Source organism: Musca autumnalis, unplaced genomic scaffold (assembly GCF_047663935.1).
Source record: "Musca autumnalis isolate F117 unplaced genomic scaffold, ASM4766393v1 scaffold_3, whole genome shotgun sequence".
Taxonomy (NCBI): Eukaryota; Metazoa; Arthropoda; class Insecta; order Diptera; family Muscidae; genus Musca; species Musca autumnalis.
The window spans coordinates 37,271,239-37,289,511 of record NW_027411866.1 but is presented as its reverse complement, the minus strand read 5'-3'; the positions used below and the strand labels follow the sequence as shown (position 1 = coordinate 37,289,511).

Here is an 18,273-nt window from a genome sequence, read left to right as displayed (position 1 = left end):
TTGGAATGTTGCATTTGACGAATACAACTCATTTTTAAATTATTAAATTTTCAAAATACCTTCAAATAATAATTCACCTCGGAAAATAAACATTGTTTAAGTTCAAGGAAACAACAATAACAAAAAACCACCAAGGATAAATGAATAATCATCGTAGTTGTGTTTGGCCCCAAAAAAAGTTTTAATTTTTGAAAATAATCTAATTATATACGCGAACAGACCACAAATTCCGTTTTTATTTGGAAAAACGAAATTATAAAATTGTTATTGGCGTTGAAGAATTGCTTTGCCCGCCGCCTTACCATTCTCTTCGTCTAAACATTAACGGCCGTTCCCAAAAGAAGCAAACGATTAATTTAAATTGTTAAAATTACTCAGGATTTTGTTCAAATTATTTTAAAAAGTTAATTAACTTTTCATATCATTTATACAATTTTTTTTGTGGTAAGTTTTGTGAAGTGTTGAATTCAATACCACATGCATACCGCCGTATTATGTACCTACACAAATACACGTACACAGTGTTAATATGTATGTAAATTAATATTAATGGCTCTTAGTACAGTGTTTTCAAAAGTTGAAAGGAATTAACTAAAATATATGATTTGTTCTTGGTGATGTACCAAATGATGACGTTACGGATATACATCTAAAGATTTCGTTTGACCAGAGTTTTATAGTGAAATTCATCATAGTGAAATTTCCTCCATTGACACCCTCCGAAGTAAAAAATTGCAAGATACTTTGACATTCAGTTACAAAAACAACGAAGTTAATCAAAACCATGGCAAAATTACCAAGGTAGATGCATCGGTGAAACAAAAACCTCTTACTTTACCCTTAAGGGAAGTACACACTAACAGTCAAAACTGACAGTCAACGTACTTTAAGGACAATTTTCCGGCAAATAACAACTTTTATTTAGCAAGAATCGTTTGAAATACAATATTTACGATATTATTTAGAGATTATAAAAGAAATTTTTCAATTAGGCTTTGATATTCACGAAATAGACCTCGATGACTGTCAGTTTTGCTTGTCAATGTGTACTATACTTTAAAATGTCAAAATATAGTTTTGTATGAGAATTCAATTAATTGAATTGTAAATTTACAACAACTTATTTTGACAGTGCAAGTTCGATCAGCTCGGTTCGTTCATCTAAGTATCGGAAATATGCGCTCAGCCTTGAAAGCGAACAAATGAAAACCCCTCAGTCGATATTTAGTACAAAAAAATAATTCTTCAACTTCTGAAATTTAGAAGATTTGTGAAAATTGTGTCAATTAATTTGAATTTTAAGGATTTTTTTTACGTTCCCAGTGTTTTTCCGAGGCATAAATTGATTATACCACAGGTAGATCTTCTCGTCCTGATTACAAAACAAGTAAAAAAGTATCAGTCGGCTTTGCCGACAGAGATATACCCTCAGCATGTGCAAATTGAAATACTTTTTTCACAAAAAAAAACTTATGTATTTAGGGGGTTTCAACATTTTGGTCGTACGAACCGACAAAAATGTTGATTAGGATTAAAGTTCAAAAATTTTGCGGAAGAGGTACTTAAAGGAATGGACCGACATAGACCATGGGGGTGACATAGGGGGTTTTTACACCCTTCGGGCTGTTTTCTCAAGAAGTATGGACTTGCCCCTGAAACAACTTTTACCATCGTAATTGAGGCAGCGAATGTACGTTGCTTCAACAAAAATCAAAGTGATTCTATAGCAGGTCTTAAAGTGAACTTATCCAAAATTTTGTGTGGGAGGTACGGGATGGAGTGGACAAATATAGTCCATATTCGAACCTGATCTATATCTGGTAGATATTATGAGAATGTGTAAAGTATGGACCAAATCGGTCACTCCCATCAAGAGTTATAGTGCGCACAATTTTTCCGAATGTTTTTGAACTTTTGTGGGGTAGGTACCTGAAGGAGTGCACCGATATGGCTTATCTACGAACTTAAACTAAGTTTGGAAACAATATTACGAAGGTCAAATTTTAGCCGGAATCGGCATTTCCGTTCGAGAATTATATTGCGCTTCCACCCATAAACATGGTGTCATAGGGTTTGTTTTTAAACTTTCAGGCTATATTTTCAGAAAGTATGGACTTGCCCCTGAGGAAACTTGTACCATCGTATAGGGGACAGTGAATACAATATGTTACAACAAAAACCAAGGCGATTCGAGAGCAGGCCCTAAACTGAATTTTTCCAAAATTTTGTGGGAGGTACTCGAAGTAGTTTACCGATTGAGTCCATATTGGAACCTCATCTAAGTCTGGTAGAAATTTCATAATGTGCAAAGTATGGACCAAATCGGTTACTCCCTTCAAGAGGTATCGTGCGCACAAGTTTTGCGATAATTTTTGAACATTTGTGGGGGAGGTACCTGAAGGAGTGGACCGATATAATCCATCTTTGAACTTCAACTAAGTTTGCACAAAATATTACGAAAGCCAAATTTTGGACCGAATCGGCCGATCCGTTCGAGAGTTATCTTGCGCTCCAACCACTACACACGGTGTTTTTGAAACTTTCAGGCTATTTTCTCCGGAAGTATGGACTTGCCCCTAATGAAACTTACAGCGTCGTATAGAAAACAGCGAATACAACTTGCATAAACAAAAATGAAAGCGATTCGAAACCAGGTCCTAATCTGAACTTTTCCGAAATTTTGTGTGGGAGGTACCCGAAGGAGTGGACCGATTGAGTCCATATTGGAACCTCATCTAAATTTGGTAGAAATTACACTATGTGCAAAGTATGGACCAAATCGGTTATTCCCTACAAGACTTATCGTGCGCACAAATTTTGCGACAATTTTTGAACATTTGTGGGGGAGGTACCTGAAGGAGTGGACCTAAATGGCCCATCTTTGAACTTAAGTCGAATCTGGACAAAATATTTCGATACCCAAAATTTGAACCGAATCGATTGATCCGTTCGAGAGTTATCGTGCGCACCAGCCAGACAGACAGATGGAGAGACAGACGGACGGACATTGCTAGATCTACTCAAAATTGTCTGAAACGGATATCGTACAAATATACTTGGGGTCTAAAAACCATTATTTCGATGAGGCAAATTTTTGGTCGTATCAAAGTGTAAATACCCTCTTTAGCCTAAAGGCTGAGGGTATAACTATATAGTTTTTCGGGGGAAAGGCCATACTTCGCGAGATATGGGATTAGGAAGTTCCGAAAATTCCCTTGTTTACTTGGAAAAAATTTACAATTTATAAGAAAATTTTGTTCCCGAGCCCGAGATTTGAATCTGCCTATAGCATAAAGTTTTAAACCGCTACTTGTTAAAAATTTAATTTAGAATTTAAAGAAAATTTTGTTCCCGTGCCTGAAATTTGCACCTGTCCATAGGAAAAAGTCTTAAATCCTCGGGCGAAGGCCGGCTATTTAAGCATATATTGCATTGTATATGATAGTGTATTCCATAAGCTCTACAATGTCACCCATATATATTTATTTATTTACTCTTGGTCATATTGTGACGAAGTTATAAACGAGGGAATTTCCGGACGAGAAGATCTACCGATTTTTCCGCCAGCTGGTAAAATAATCAATTTGTTCCCTTAAATGTACCTTGAAAAGATAATTCCTCACTGTTCTGTTAAAAACTAGGCATAAACCGAATACTCTCCCAATTGGCGGAAAAAAATACCACATGTAGATCCTCCCGAATGCAAAAATATAAAGTTCGTTGGGGCAAAGTCCATACTTCCCGAGATATGGGCCTCTGAAGTTTCGAAAATTCCCTTGTGTAAAGACCTGCCACTTGGAAAAACTGCAACTTAAAACAATATTTTGTACCCGTGCGCGAGATTTGCACCTGTCCATAGTAGAAAGTCTTAAATCCACGGCAGAGGGCAGGATACTTTTATACAATTTAACAAAAAATCCGATAACGTCGGCTGCAGGTTATTCAATTTGTTCCAAAAACTAAAGTTTTGTTGGTGTCAATAGAAATTTTCGGATCATTCAGGGTCCCTCTAATTAAATTACTTATTTAGGTGACTCTGCTTTCGCACAGAATATTTGTCTCATAAGCCAAATTAAGAATAGATTTCAACCTTCTACGATATTTTGCTATATCTTTCTTTAAATCGATGCCTTGGCTTATCATCTTTTCGTTTACCGCCTTATGGCTCATGTGTATATACGCCTTTTTAGCAAGGGCATCATCGTTCATTCTTATGACATGACCAAGCCAACGCTATCCATGTAGTAAGGATAAATAAACGAAGTCAAATTCTACTTCTTGATCTGCTAACAGGGGTTAAACGAAGTCAGATTCTACTTCTTGATCTGCTAACAGGGGTTCACTTTCTCGGTTGTGCGGATTTTGATGGTGTCCTCCTCCCGAACTGTAGAGGATGAACAGTTGATAGATTAACTAGCCTCTCAAGCCTTCTCTCGTCTCTTTTCTGCTGATTCTTGTGTGTTTCGACCGGCTGTTTCCAACGAAGATGAAACTTGTACTATTTATTTATTTACATCGAGAAGCTGACGAAGAAAGAACTTATTGCACTCCACACCTGTAAGAACTCTATCGGGAAACTCTATGGGGACTAAGATACAAGTCATACACTGACTGTATGTAACGGCGGTACGCATATTAACCTATGGCAAGCACTTGGGAATAAAGCGTTACTGTCCAAACTATCCAGTGTGCAACGGACTGCTTCCGTTTCTGGTTCCGACAGTCAGGATTGTGGCGAACTTCACACTTTTTACATGCGAAAGTCTTGAAATTAATCAAAAGTTAGCTTGATTTAAATGACAGGTGTTGCGTAAACGATTATATGCCCATCTCCTTCAGATTTGATCCTTTATCCGTTTCTCTAGTAGGGGAACATGGGCTGAAGGTAATTCTCCTCTGGTTGGTCTGGCATTATACACAGACGGGTCCGGTATGCAAGGTTAATGATAGCTGCGGCGTCGTTCAGGTAGATTTCCTGGTTATCAGGAAATCAGCATACCGACCGGTGACTAAATATGTCGATAGTCAACCGGTTCTCAAAGCTCTTGAGTCCCGGACCATAAATTCAAGAGCTATCCTCGAATGCATGATAGCTCTGCACAATATACGCAATATCGTTAAACTTTGTTAGGTTCCGGGTCATAGTAATATAATGGGAAACGAATTAGCCGATTAACTAGCTCGAGATGGCTCTAAGTTTATCGACCTACCAGCTGATTAAACTGTCCGGTCAACAATGTGCTTCTATAGCATCGAACTTCGTGAGATATTCATCGATAAAGCACATCGAAAACAGCTCTCGGAATCTGAACATCCAAAGCAATCGGGCCTGTGGTCTCTTCGTCATAGAACGTCATATAATGCAATTTATAACGAGGCACTTTGCGTTTTTGGAGTTGAGGCAAATGTGCAATCAAGTGAAACCTTACCGAAGGATTGGATACTTTCTTTGCCTTTTTTGGCTTCTTGTTATTCTTTTTTGAAGGGTGTGACCATGGTGTGCAAGATAGAATGTGATACAATAATACCAACTGATGTCTTCATTTGCTGTCAAAACATATTATTAATCAACAAGTAAGAACGGCGTTAAGTTCGGCCGGGCCGAACTTATTATACCCTCCACCACAACTTGTATTGAAGTAAAATGGAATAACTAGTTTTTTCGTATATGAAGAAGACTTAATACTAAATTTCAGCAATTTCGGTAAAACAATGAGAGGCACCATTCTATTGGGGCTATTTCAAAACGTCGATCTATACCGACAAATTTCTGACTGAAAGTTTTTAGGCTCAAAGAAGACAAAATACCAAACTTCCTATATTTCGGTAAGGGCTATATGAAGGCGTGGACCTATACCGACAAATTTAAAGGGGAAGTTTGAGTACCCCAACGAAGTCTAAATAACAAATTTCAGCCATTTCGGTGGAATATTGAGGCCACAACGTTCAAAATACCGAAAATCGGGAGGTACCATTCTATGGGGGCTATATGAAGGCATGAACCGATACCGACAAAGTTCTGGGGGAACGTTTTATACCACCAACGTAGACTAAGTACCAAATTTCAGCCATTTCGGTGTGATAATGAAGCTAAAACCTTCAAAATACCGAAAATCGGGAGGTACCGTTCTATGGGGGCTATATGAAGGTGTGGGCCGATACCGACAAAATGGGGGAAAGTTTTATACCCCTAAAGAAGACTACGTACCAAATTTCAGCCATTTTGGTAGTATAATGAAGCTAAACCGTTCAAAATACCGAAAATCGGGAGGTACCGTTATATGGGGGCTATATGAAGGTGTGGACCTATACCGACAAAATTCTGGAGGAAAGTTTTGTACCACCTAAAGAAGACTACGTACCAAATTTCAGCCATTTTGGTAGGATATAATATATAATTGTTCCACAAACATCCCAGGCGGGACAGGGGAGACTTCTCTCATATCAGTGAGTGCACCCCGATTCATATTAGCTCACTGATATGGGACCTACTGTTTATCGCCGAGTCCGAACGGCGTGTCTAAGACACCACTTGTAGAGAAGTTGTACAAGGCTGAAATACTCAGAAAATGTCGCCAACATTACTGAGGGGTATTTTGCCACCGTTGAAAAGTGTTTGATGTTGACTGGCCGGGGAATCGAACCCACGACCTTTAGCGTGCAAGGCGGGTGTGCATACCATTGCACCACGTGTGACGACGTGTTTTCACTTTGAAGCTGGGGTAGATTCAGTGGGGGCCAGGGTCGTCACAAGAATTTATTTTTGTTTAAAGACCATAAAGAGAGAGAAACACATTCGTTAATTTTTTTCATAAAACGTTATAAACACACTTTATTTCTTCTAACACGGAAACACTACACATAGTTAACACAATATGGTTATCTTGACATTCAATATTCTGGTACATATGTTGTCGGGTGAATGCATTGGAGGAGGCGTTACCACGAGATGATGGGCGTAGCGGTTTTGATGTACACAAGGCGGTGGGCAACAATTTTGTCACAGCAGCGGCTCAATAAATGTTGATGACAGTGCATTTGACAGCGACGTTAGCACAGCCACGGTCCAATAAATGAGGTTGACGACAGCGAGATTGGTAGAAGATAGGGTGCTTGGCAGCGATGTTAGCGTATCAGCGGTCTAATGGGAACAAACGTTGATGACAGCGAGACTGGCAGCGACGTGAGCACAGAAGTGCCCGAGTATAGCGGAGACAGTCAAGGTTTTGTTTTTCAACACCACTTGACTCAGACGACCCCACAACAATTATACTAATGGCGACTCGATGCCCTGTCGAATAGCCAAGGTTTTGTTTTGCAACACCACTTGACTCTGACGACAGCACAACCCAGAGACCACTAACTCCGAGAGTATACTGCAACTACTTCCACTGATAGTCGAGGTTTTGTTTTCACACCACTCGACTACGTAGAACTAATATCTACCTTATTTTCCACAGAGTCAAGGTTTTGTTTTGCAACACCACTTGACTACATAGAAAATACTATCTACTCCAGTTTCCACAGAGTCAAGGTTTTGTTTTGCAACACCACTTGACTACATAGAAAATACTATCTACTCTATTTTCCACAGAGTCAAGGTTTTGTTTTGCAACACCACTTGACTACGCAGAAACTACCATCTACTCTACTCCCACAAAAGCCAAGGTTTTGTTTTCACACCACTTGACTCAACAACCGCCAACAGACGACTGTCCCGATTGTCTCCACAGCATCTCCTTTTATACCTTCTGGTGGATGGCCGTCGATCGATTACATTTTCATCGGCGTACTAGTTTGGTTGTTTGGCGCCAGGCATTGCCATCACTGAATATCAGTTTCATGACTGGCCACTAGGGGACATTCTGACCGTTACGTTGAAACAAATAAATGTAATCAAAAACGAGTAATCACGACTTTTGAGCGTTACATAGCCCCTCTTCTTCTCCCTCTGATTTTTTTCTTATTTCCCGGGATAGCTTGCTCTAGACTGTTTTGGTTAAACGGTAGGAAGCCTAGTGGAAACTTATACTTTTAGATTTGACTCTATCATTCCTGTTATCCTTCGCCTTTGGCGAACTCGATTGAAGATTTGAGGCCTCAGCAGAGGATCGAAAAGAGGCTCTCACAGCGCCATCCATGGATATCTGAAGTTGCTATACGTCTGCGATATATTTGAACTTTTCTTTTTGTTTTATTCGATATATGGTTTCAGCCCACTCAAATGTGCTACTCGTATCTCATTGTTATTGCCCCTGACTTCCACGATTACCGGTGCCTTGTATTCTTGTACTACATATGGGCCTCCATACTTGGGAGCCAGCTTTGCAGCAAAGCTATCTATGGCTTTGGATTGCGGGTGTAGTCTTAGTAACACTTTCTCCCCAACTTTTGGTTTCCACATTCGTCGTCGTAAATTGTAATGCCTCTTTTGATTTTGGGTCGCTTTACATAGGTTACGCCTGACAATAGTGAATATCTCCTTCAATTCCGCCGCTCGGTCCTCCGGAAGGATCACCCGTGCGCCTGTTCCGGTCGTGACCTGATCATACAGGGCCTGGGGCAATCTGGGTTCACGACCCTGAGTCAGGTATGCCGGTGAATATCCAGTAGATTCGGATACGCTTGTGTTTATGGCCAACATTATTTCTGGGAGAGCATCATCCCATTTATTATGTTTCTGCCTCGAAACTTGAGCAATCATCGTTTTGACAGTCCTGTTTGCCCTTTCCGTTGGATTCTCCTGAGGCGTATAAGGGGCCGTGAGTTGATGCCGGATTCCCATATCACGGAGAAATTTCTCAAACTGTTTACTCGTGAATTGTGCCCCATTGTCGGTAATCAGCATCTTCGGCACTCCATATCGCGCGATTATCCTTTCTCTGCAACCCTTTATTAATCCTTCTGTTGTGGCTTTGCGCAGGGGGATTAATTCCGTCCATTTTGAGAACCGATCTACTATGACGAGGAGCATCGTGTTTCCATGCGTAGATCGAGGCAGCGGTCCGACAAAATCGGCACAGATTGTAGCCCACGGTTCTTCTGGAGTTCTGGTTAACATTTCTCCTGCTGGTTGCTGTTGGTTAGTTTTAAACTTTTGGCATGAGTCACATTTCCTCACATATCTCTTAATATCCTGGAACATACCTGGCCAGAAGTATCGGTTGGCAATTTTGTGACTTGTCTTTCGGATTCCTAAGTGGCCGCCTGCTAGGCTGTCATGGTTTTCTATTAAGACCTGCTGTCTATATGATGTGGGCACGCAAAGTTTCCAGGGTGTACAATCATCCTCGTTTATCTGTTTAGACAAATGCCGATACACCTGGTCTTCAATAACGGCATAATCCGGGTACTTCTTGGGATTCTTCTGGATAGCTTTCCGTAATTTTCGAATCCAAGGACAAGTACAATTATGTTCCTGAATAGTGGCCAACTCCAGTCTCTCAACGGGTTGTCGCGACAATGCATCTGCTACTACGTTTTGTTTTCCTCTTCGATATTTTATGTCGAAAGTATATTGCTGCAATTCCAGGGCCCACCGGGCGAGTCTGCCTGAAGGATTTTCGATCGAATTCAACCATTTCAAAGCAAGATGATCGGTTATGACAACAAACTTATATCCTTCCACATACGGCCTCATTTGGCGAATGCCCCAAATAATAGCCAGACATTCTTTTTCCGTAGCTGAGTAATTTTTTTCTGCACCATTTAAATGTCTACTGGCATACGCTATCACGCGTTCCTCATTGTTCAGTACTTGAGTGAGTACAGCCCCCAGTCCATAATCGCTGGCATCTGTTTGAAGAGTAAATGTCTTGTTGAAGTCTGGACACGCAAGCACGGGTGCTTCTGTTAGCTTCGTTTTTAGTGTAACAAATGCCTCTTGCTGCTCTGCTCCCCACTTCCAATGCTTTCCTTTCTTCAAGAGATTGGTTAATGGCTGCGAGACGGTTGCGAATTGGGGAACAAATCTGCGGTACCATGATGCTACTCCTAGGAATCTGCGTACTTCCTTGACTGACGTTGGGGCTTTCATTTCGGCGATAGCTGCTACTTTTTCTGGATCTGTTTTAATGCCATCACTACTCACCACATGTCCTAGGTACTTGGTTTCGTTTCGGAAAAACTCGCATTTGTCTGCATTGATTTTCAAGTTAGCCGCCCGTAACCGCCTAAATACTTCCCGTAAATTGGCCAGATGCTCCTGGAAGGTTCTCCCGGTGACGATAATGTCATCCAAATATGCGAAAGCGTGCGGTTCCATTTCCGGACCTATCACACTATCGAGTGCTCGCTGGAAAGTTGCCGGTGCTGAATGTAAACCGAATGGCATCACTTTCCATTGGTATAGTCCTTTTCCAGCTACTGCAAATGCCGTATATTTTCTGCTCTCACTTGCCATAGGGATCTGCCAGTACCCATCCTTCAAGTCTAAACTGCTCACAAACTGTGCGTTTCTTAGCCGATTTAAAATAGTATCCACCCTTGGCAATGGATACGCATCCGGTTCCGATCGTTTGTTCAATTGTCGGAAATCCATGCAGGTGCGCCAGTCCCCATTTTTCTTTCGGACCAGTGTTATGGGGAAACTATATGGGCTTTTCGACGGCTCAACACACCCGCGTTCGATCAGTTTGTTAACTTCCGCATCGATTATGGCCTGCATAGCAGGATTCCTTGGTGCATATCTCAGTTTTATTGGCCGATCATCTGTCATGACAATTTTATGTTCCGCAATGTTGGATAGTCCTTGAATTTTCTGGAAATTCGGAAGTTCTTTTTCTAGAAACTCGTTAACCAGCTTTCGTTCGTTGTTCGTTAGCTTATCATTCACCACGTTGATATGCGGTGGCAGTCTTACTCTACATCCATTTATTTTGCTTACCTCATCTAGAAAACCGCTTTCTTCCATGGCAATAGTGCAATGTTCATTTTGTTGTGGTGACTTAAATAATTTTACGGTGAGTCCTGCACACTGAATGACTGTTGGAAATCGTTTCATAAATTCGAGACCCAGTAGTATGTCCTCTTTGAATTGGGGCATAATTAGGAATGGTACTGTGGCGCTTTGGTTTCCAAACGTTAGGCGCAGCTCGGTGGATTTTGTGATGTTTACCGTGGTGCCATCTGCCAGAACAACAATAGCTGTTCGTCTGTTGTAAATTGGTTTCTTCTTCAGGCCATCGACAAATTCCTTTTTGATGAAACAACTGGTGGCCCCAGTATCCACAGTAACGGTGACCAGTCGTCCTTCTAGTAACACTTTTGCCGTGAGTCGGTGTTCTTCACATTCAAAAGAAGTGCCATTTCCGCTCTGACTCTTGGGTGGGGAAGCCTGTTCTTGTAAGTCCTCGGCACTGTCGTTATCGTGAGTATTACCCTTTTGCCCTTCCGTCCGATAAAGGTGCTGTTTGGGATGATCGGTATTTCGTGCATGATTAGGCTGGTATCTCGATGCTTCGTACCGCCCAGGATTTGGGATACTTTCCAGATCATCTGCGAGTTTAACCAATTCTGCTAGCGACATGAAATCTTTTCGCCTGATATACCACTGGTACTCGGATTGTGAATTTCTGAAGATTCTTTCCAATTTTTCTTCTTCTGTCATTTCGGAGTGCTGCATGAGATTTTGGATGGCCAGGACATACTCTTTAAATGGCTCCCTAGGCCTTTGAACTCTTTTCCGAATTTCATCACCCAATTTCTCAAAATACCGTGGGGGAAGGAAGAAATTGAGAAAGTCTCTTTTAAAGTTACTCCAAGTTGTCCAATGGCTATTATTATTTCTGAGCCATATCAGGGCTTTGTCACGCAGTAATTCCGGCATGACAGTTATTAATTGATGTAAGTCAACGTTGTACATGAGGGCGAGGTCTTCTACCCGCTCCACAAACTCGAGAGGATCCTTACCCTTATCGAATTTAATATTCCATTTCTGTATTTGATCCAGAATTTGGTGTGACGGTTGAACTTTAGTGGGTTTTGTCTTGGATTTATTATTGACTGGAGGATTGCTTTCTGTTCTTCCTGGCTGAGTTTGATTAGAGCTTTGTTGACATCCTCCGTTATTGGGGATGTTTGAGGCGGTTGATGCTGGGTCGTTGGTGGTTTCAATTTTTATCGGTGATTTCAGCCTCAAGCCTTCTTGTGGGACTGTCAACTTGGCTGGGGATTTTGCATTTGATGTTGCGGGAGCATTCAAATTGTCATGCTTAGTCTGTAGCTCCAATAATCGAGATAGTTCTCCTTCTTCGTGGTCTAGACTTAAGAACATCGACCACCGTTTGCGGAGTTCGTCAATTTTTCCGGATGCATCCAGTTTAAATTCCGTTAAATATACGATTAGATCTTCTTGTTTTAAGCTATTTCCCCAGGACACTCGCAGCATTTTGGTCGTTTTATCACTTTTTAGTTTGGTTTGATATTGTAAAATAATGTCTTTGGATATATGTATATATTTCTTTTTTTTTTTAGACTGTGACACTTTTTTTTAGTTGTTTAGCAATCACTTATTCTGATATTCGTATAATTCTCTCTTTTTTTCTAACCGTTTATCATAGTATTTATTTCACACGATTGTCTTCTTTTTTAATTTCTTCCCGCGTTCTCTCTCTTTTAAAGTCCCTGCTCGGGCGCCATTGTGACGACGTGTTTTCACTTTGAAGCTGGGGTAGATTCAGTGGGGGCCAGGGTCGTCACAAGAATTTATTTTTGTTTAAAGACCATAAAGAGAGAGAAACACATTCGTTAATTTTTTTCATAAAACGTTATAAACACACTTTATTTCTTCTAACACGGAAACACTACACATAGTTAACACAATATGGTTATCTTGACATTCAATATTCTGGTACATATGTTGTCGGGTGAATGCATTGGAGGAGGCGTTACCACGAGATGATGGGCGTAGCGGTTTTGATGTACACAAGGCGGTGGGCAACAATTTTGTCACAGCAGCGGCTCAATAAATGTTGATGACAGTGCATTTGACAGCGACGTTAGCACAGCCACGGTCCAATAAATGAGGTTGACGACAGCGAGATTGGTAGAAGATAGGGTGCTTGGCAGCGATGTTAGCGTATCAGCGGTCTAATGGGAACAAACGTTGATGACAGCGAGACTGGCAGCGACGTGAGCACAGAAGTGCCCGAGTATAGCGGAGACAGTCAAGGTTTTGTTTTTCAACACCACTTGACTCAGACGACCCCACAACAATTATACTAATGGCGACTCGATGCCCTGTCGAATAGCCAAGGTTTTGTTTTGCAACACCACTTGACTCTGACGACAGCACAACCCAGAGACCAATAACTCCGAGAGTATACTGCAACTACTTCCACTGATAGTCGAGGTTTTGTTTTCACACCACTCGACTACGTAGAACTAATATCTACCTTATTTTCCACAGAGTCAAGGTTTTGTTTTGCAACACCACTTGACTACATAGAAAATACTATCTACTCCAGTTTCCACAGAGTCAAGGTTTTGTTTTGCAACACCACTTGACTACATAGAAAATACTATCTACTCTATTTTCCACAGAGTCAAGGTTTTGTTTTGCAACACCACTTGACTACGCAGAAACTACCATCTACTCTACTCCCACAAAAGCCAAGGTTTTGTTTTCACACCACTTGACTCAACAACCGCCAACAGACGACTGTCCCGATTGTCTCCACAGCATCTCCTTTTATACCTTCTGGTGGATGGCCGTCGATCGATTACATTTTCATCGGCGTACTAGTTTGGTTGTTTGGCGCCAGGCATTGCCATCACTGAATATCAGTTTCATGACTGGCCACTAGGGGACATTCTGACCGTTACGTTGAAACAAATAAATGTAATCAAAAACGAGTAATCACGACTTTTGAGCGTTACACACGGTGGCACCCGGTGGTAGGATAATGAAGCTAAAACCTTCAAAATACCGAAAATCGGGAGGTACCGTTATATACCGACAAAATTCTGTGGGAAAGTTTTGTACCCCTAAAGAACACTAGGTACCAAATTTCAGCCATTTTGGTAGGATAATGAAGGTAAAACCTTAAAAATACCGAAAATCGGGAGGTACCGTTCTATGGGGGCTATATGAAGGTGTGGACCGATACCGACAAAATTCTGGGGGAAAGTTTTATACCCCTAAAGAAGACTACGTACCAAATTTCAGCCATTTTGGTAGGATAATGAAGCTAAAACCTTAAAAATACCGAAAATCGGGAGGTACCGTTCTATGGGGGCTATATGAAGGTGTGGACCTATACCGACAAAATTCTGGAGGAAAGTTTTGTACCACCTAAAGAAGACTACGTACCAAATTTCAGCCATTTTGGTAGGATATAATATATAATTGTTCCACAAACATCCCAGGCGGGGCAGGGGAGACTTCTCTCATATCAGTGAGTGCACCCCGATTCATATTAGCTCACTGATATGGGACCTACTGTTTATCGCCGAGTCCGAACGGCGTGTCTAAGACACCACTTGTAGAGAAGTTGTACAAGGCTGAAATACTCAGAAAATGTCGCCAACATTACTGAGGGGTATTTTGCCACCGTTGAAAAGTGTTTGATGTTGACTGGCCGGGGAATCGAACCCACGACCTTTAGCGTGCAAGGCGGGTGTGCATACCATTGCACCACGGTGGCACCCGGTGGTAGGATAATGAAGCTAAAACCTTCAAAATACCGAAAATCGGGAGGTACCGTTATATGGGGGCTATATGAAGGTGAGGACCGATACCGACAAAATTCTGTGGGAAAGTTTTGTACCCCTAAAGAACACTAGGTACCAAATTTCAGCCATTTTGGTAGGATAATGAAGGTAAAACCTTAAAAATACCGAAAATCGGGAGGTACCGTTCTATGGGGGCTATATGAAGGTGTGGACCGATACCGACAAAATTCTGGGGGAAAGTTTTATACCCCTAAAGAAGACTACGTACCAAATTTCAGCCATTTTGGTAGGATAATGAAGCTAAAACCTTAAAAATACCGAAAATCGGGAGGTACCGTTCTATGGGGGCTATATCAAAACGTGGACCGATATATCCCATTTTCAATACCAACCATCCTGCAAGTAATAAAAACTTCTGTACCAAATTTTGACTCTCTATCTTTAAAATTGCGAGCTGTATCTTGATTTCAACAGACAGACGGACGGACGGACGGACAGACTGACATGGTCAAATCGACATAGAATTTTATGCTGATCAATAATATACTTTATAGGGTCTCCGACGAATATTTCGATGTGTTACAAACGGAATGACAAATTTAATTATACCCTCCATATGGTGGAGGGTATAAAAATAAATAATAAATATTTCTCTTCTATATATAATATTTGTGTACATCTTTATTTAAGCTTGAAGCTAAAACCTTAAAAATACCGAAAATCGGGAGGTACCGTTCTATGGGGGCTATATGAAGGTGTGGACCTATACCGACAAAATTCTGGAGGAAAGTTTTGTACCACCTAAAGAAGACTACGTACCAAATTTCAGCCATTTTGGTAGGATATAATATATAATTGTTCCACAAACATCCCAGGCGGGACAGGGGAGACTTCTCTCATATCAGTGAGTGCACCCCGATTCATATTAGCTCACTGATATGGGACCTACTGTTTATCGCCGAGTCCGAACGGCGTGTCTAAGACACCACTTGTAGAGAAGTTGTACAAGGCTGAAATACTCAGAAAATGTCGCCAACATTACTGAGGGGTATTTTGCCACCGTTGAAAAGTGTTTGATGTTGACTGGCCGGGGAATCGAACCCACGACCTTTAGCGTGCAAGGCGGGTGTGCATACCATTGCACCACGGTGGCACCCGGTGGTAGGATAATGAAGCTAAAACCTTCAAAATACCGAAAATCGGGAGGTACCGTTATATGGGGGCTATATGAAGGTGAGGACCGATACCGACAAAATTCTGTGGGAAAGTTTTGTACCCCTAAAGAACACTAGGTACCAAATTTCAGCCATTTTGGTAGGATAATGAAGGTAAAACCTTAAAAATACCGAAAATCGGGAGGTACCGTTCTATGGGGGCTATATGAAGGTGTGGACCGATACCGACAAAATTCTGGGGGAAAGTTTTATACCCCTAAAGAAGACTACGTACCAAATTTCAGCCATTTTGGTAGGATAATGAAGCTAAAACCTTAAAAATACCGAAAATCGGGAGGTACCGTTCTATGGGGGCTATATCAAAACGTGGACCGATATATCCCATTTTCAATACCAACCATCCTGCAAGTAATAAAAACTTCTGTACCAAATTTTGACTCTCTATCTTTAAAATTGCGAGCTGTATCTTGATTTCAACAGACAGACGGACGGACGGACGGACAGACTGACATGGTCAAATCGACATAGAATTTTATGCTGATCAATAATATACTTTATAGGGTCTCCGACGAATATTTCGATGTGTTACAAACGGAATGACAAATTTAATTATACCCTCCATATGGTGGAGGGTATAAAAATAAATAATAAATATTTCTCTTCTATATATAATATTTGTGTACATCTTTATTTAAGCTTCGCCAAGAATATTTTACCTTTTTATTTTGACGCAAAAAATTTTGACCGTAAATGAAGACTACGGACTGAATGAGAGACTTCTCTCATATCAAGCAACACGATTCATATCAGCTAAATGATATGGGACCTATAGTTTATCGCCGAGTCCAAACGGCGTGTCTTAAGACACCACTTGTAGAGAAGTTTTACATGGCTGAAATACACAGAAAATGTCGTCGACATTACTGAGGGGCATTTTGCCACCGTTGAAAATTGTTTGATGTTGCTTGGCCGGGGAATCGAACCACCGACCTTCTGCGTGCAAGGCGGGCGTGCATACCATTGCACCACGGTGGCACCCCAATGAGTGTATATACTTGATAATTAGGCATTGTGAGGTTGATGCACGTGTAGAAGTTTGATGTTTTAGTTGAAAAATTTTACTGGCGTGTGGTCGGTTAACATCCCGGTGTTAAGTGATCTCTTTTAGGGGGAGATCACTAACTATATCGCTGTTCCCTCTTTTGTTCGTGACATCTCCCCTCCTTTTTTAATCGGACAATATAAAACATATCATAACTCCTACTTTTTCCCGCAAATAAGTTTATGAATCAAATTCATTTTTTTTCTCTTCTTCTTTTTAGGATTTTTTATCAGAATCATGGGAGGAAAGCCGTCTAAAAGATTGGGACGATAGTAAACTCAAAGAATTATTAGATGAAGCCTATTCCTATAAAAACCCAAGAGACAAAGAAAACAAAAGTAAAACATTCTTGGTAAGTAGAGATGAACTCCGTTGTTTAAATTCAAAAAGGCTTGCATAATATTTTGATCCCTTTCTCTCTTCGTTTCCCATTTCCCAGCAATTACTTGAAAAAGCAGAAAATGAAGATCAATCCTATCCATTTCGTGCAATAACAACACGTGGATCCCGCAACTTGTCCAGTTCAATCACGTCCAACAGTTACCATCATTATCAAAATTCACATTATCATTCGCATAGCAATAATCACAATCGTTCACACCATCATCATCATCATCTGAAGCAGGGTGGATCCTTGCAAGATCTCTTCGAAATTGGCCTACACGAATCACAATTGGATTGTGATCAAGTATTTGGCGGCAGCATTGGTGGAGGTAATCAAAGAACACGAAGACAGAATCACAACTCCCGGCAAAAGAAATACTCCTCATCGGTGTCATCAAGGCAACGCGAAGGTGGCAGTTTACCAAGTAATGTTAATGTAACACATCAGTTAGGTGGCAGCGTTGGTGGTGCTGGCGGAGTGATTGGACATGAATTAGCAGCATTTATGCAACAGGAGAGTTCTTCTACGGCAGCCGCAGCCTCAACGACGGGTAAATCTAGTAAAAAAGATAAGAAACATAACGCTGCTAAAGTTGCAACAACAGCAGAAACCAAGGAAGCAGTTACTACAAGTAATACAATAGCTGCCTCAAGTGTTGGCTCCAGCAGCGGTGCGGAAACTCCATCTGTTACAGCAGTTGTATCGCCAACAAGTTTGGATAGTGAAAATTCTACAACAACTCTTGATACAGCAACATCCACATCGGCTTCCACATTTACAACAAGTGGAGGTGATTTTATAATTGACATGGGTGAGCCTATGATGGATATACAACAACAACAGAAAATCTTACAAAGTAAAGGACCAGATTCTACTAAACAGGTAAGTTTTAGAATGAGATATTTTCAAAATGTTTGAAATTTATTTATTTTGTTTTG

The 18,273-nt window shown here is 40.9% G+C and overlaps 1 protein-coding gene across 8 annotated transcripts in view; it reads left to right on the top strand.

Annotated features, from left to right (window-relative positions):
• The window catches only part of tyf (twenty-four), a 55,765-nt gene that overhangs the window by 24,058 nt on the left and 13,434 nt on the right, over nt 1-18,273 (top strand). For all 8 annotated transcript variants that reach the window (XM_073979265.1, XM_073979262.1, XM_073979257.1 and 5 more), the window contains 2 exons: nt 17,171-17,302; nt 17,390-18,217. In XM_073979265.1, the coding sequence (XP_073835366.1) occupies nt 17,171-17,302; nt 17,390-18,217 (960 nt within the window). The remainder of the gene's footprint in view (nt 1-17,170; nt 17,303-17,389; nt 18,218-18,273) is intronic.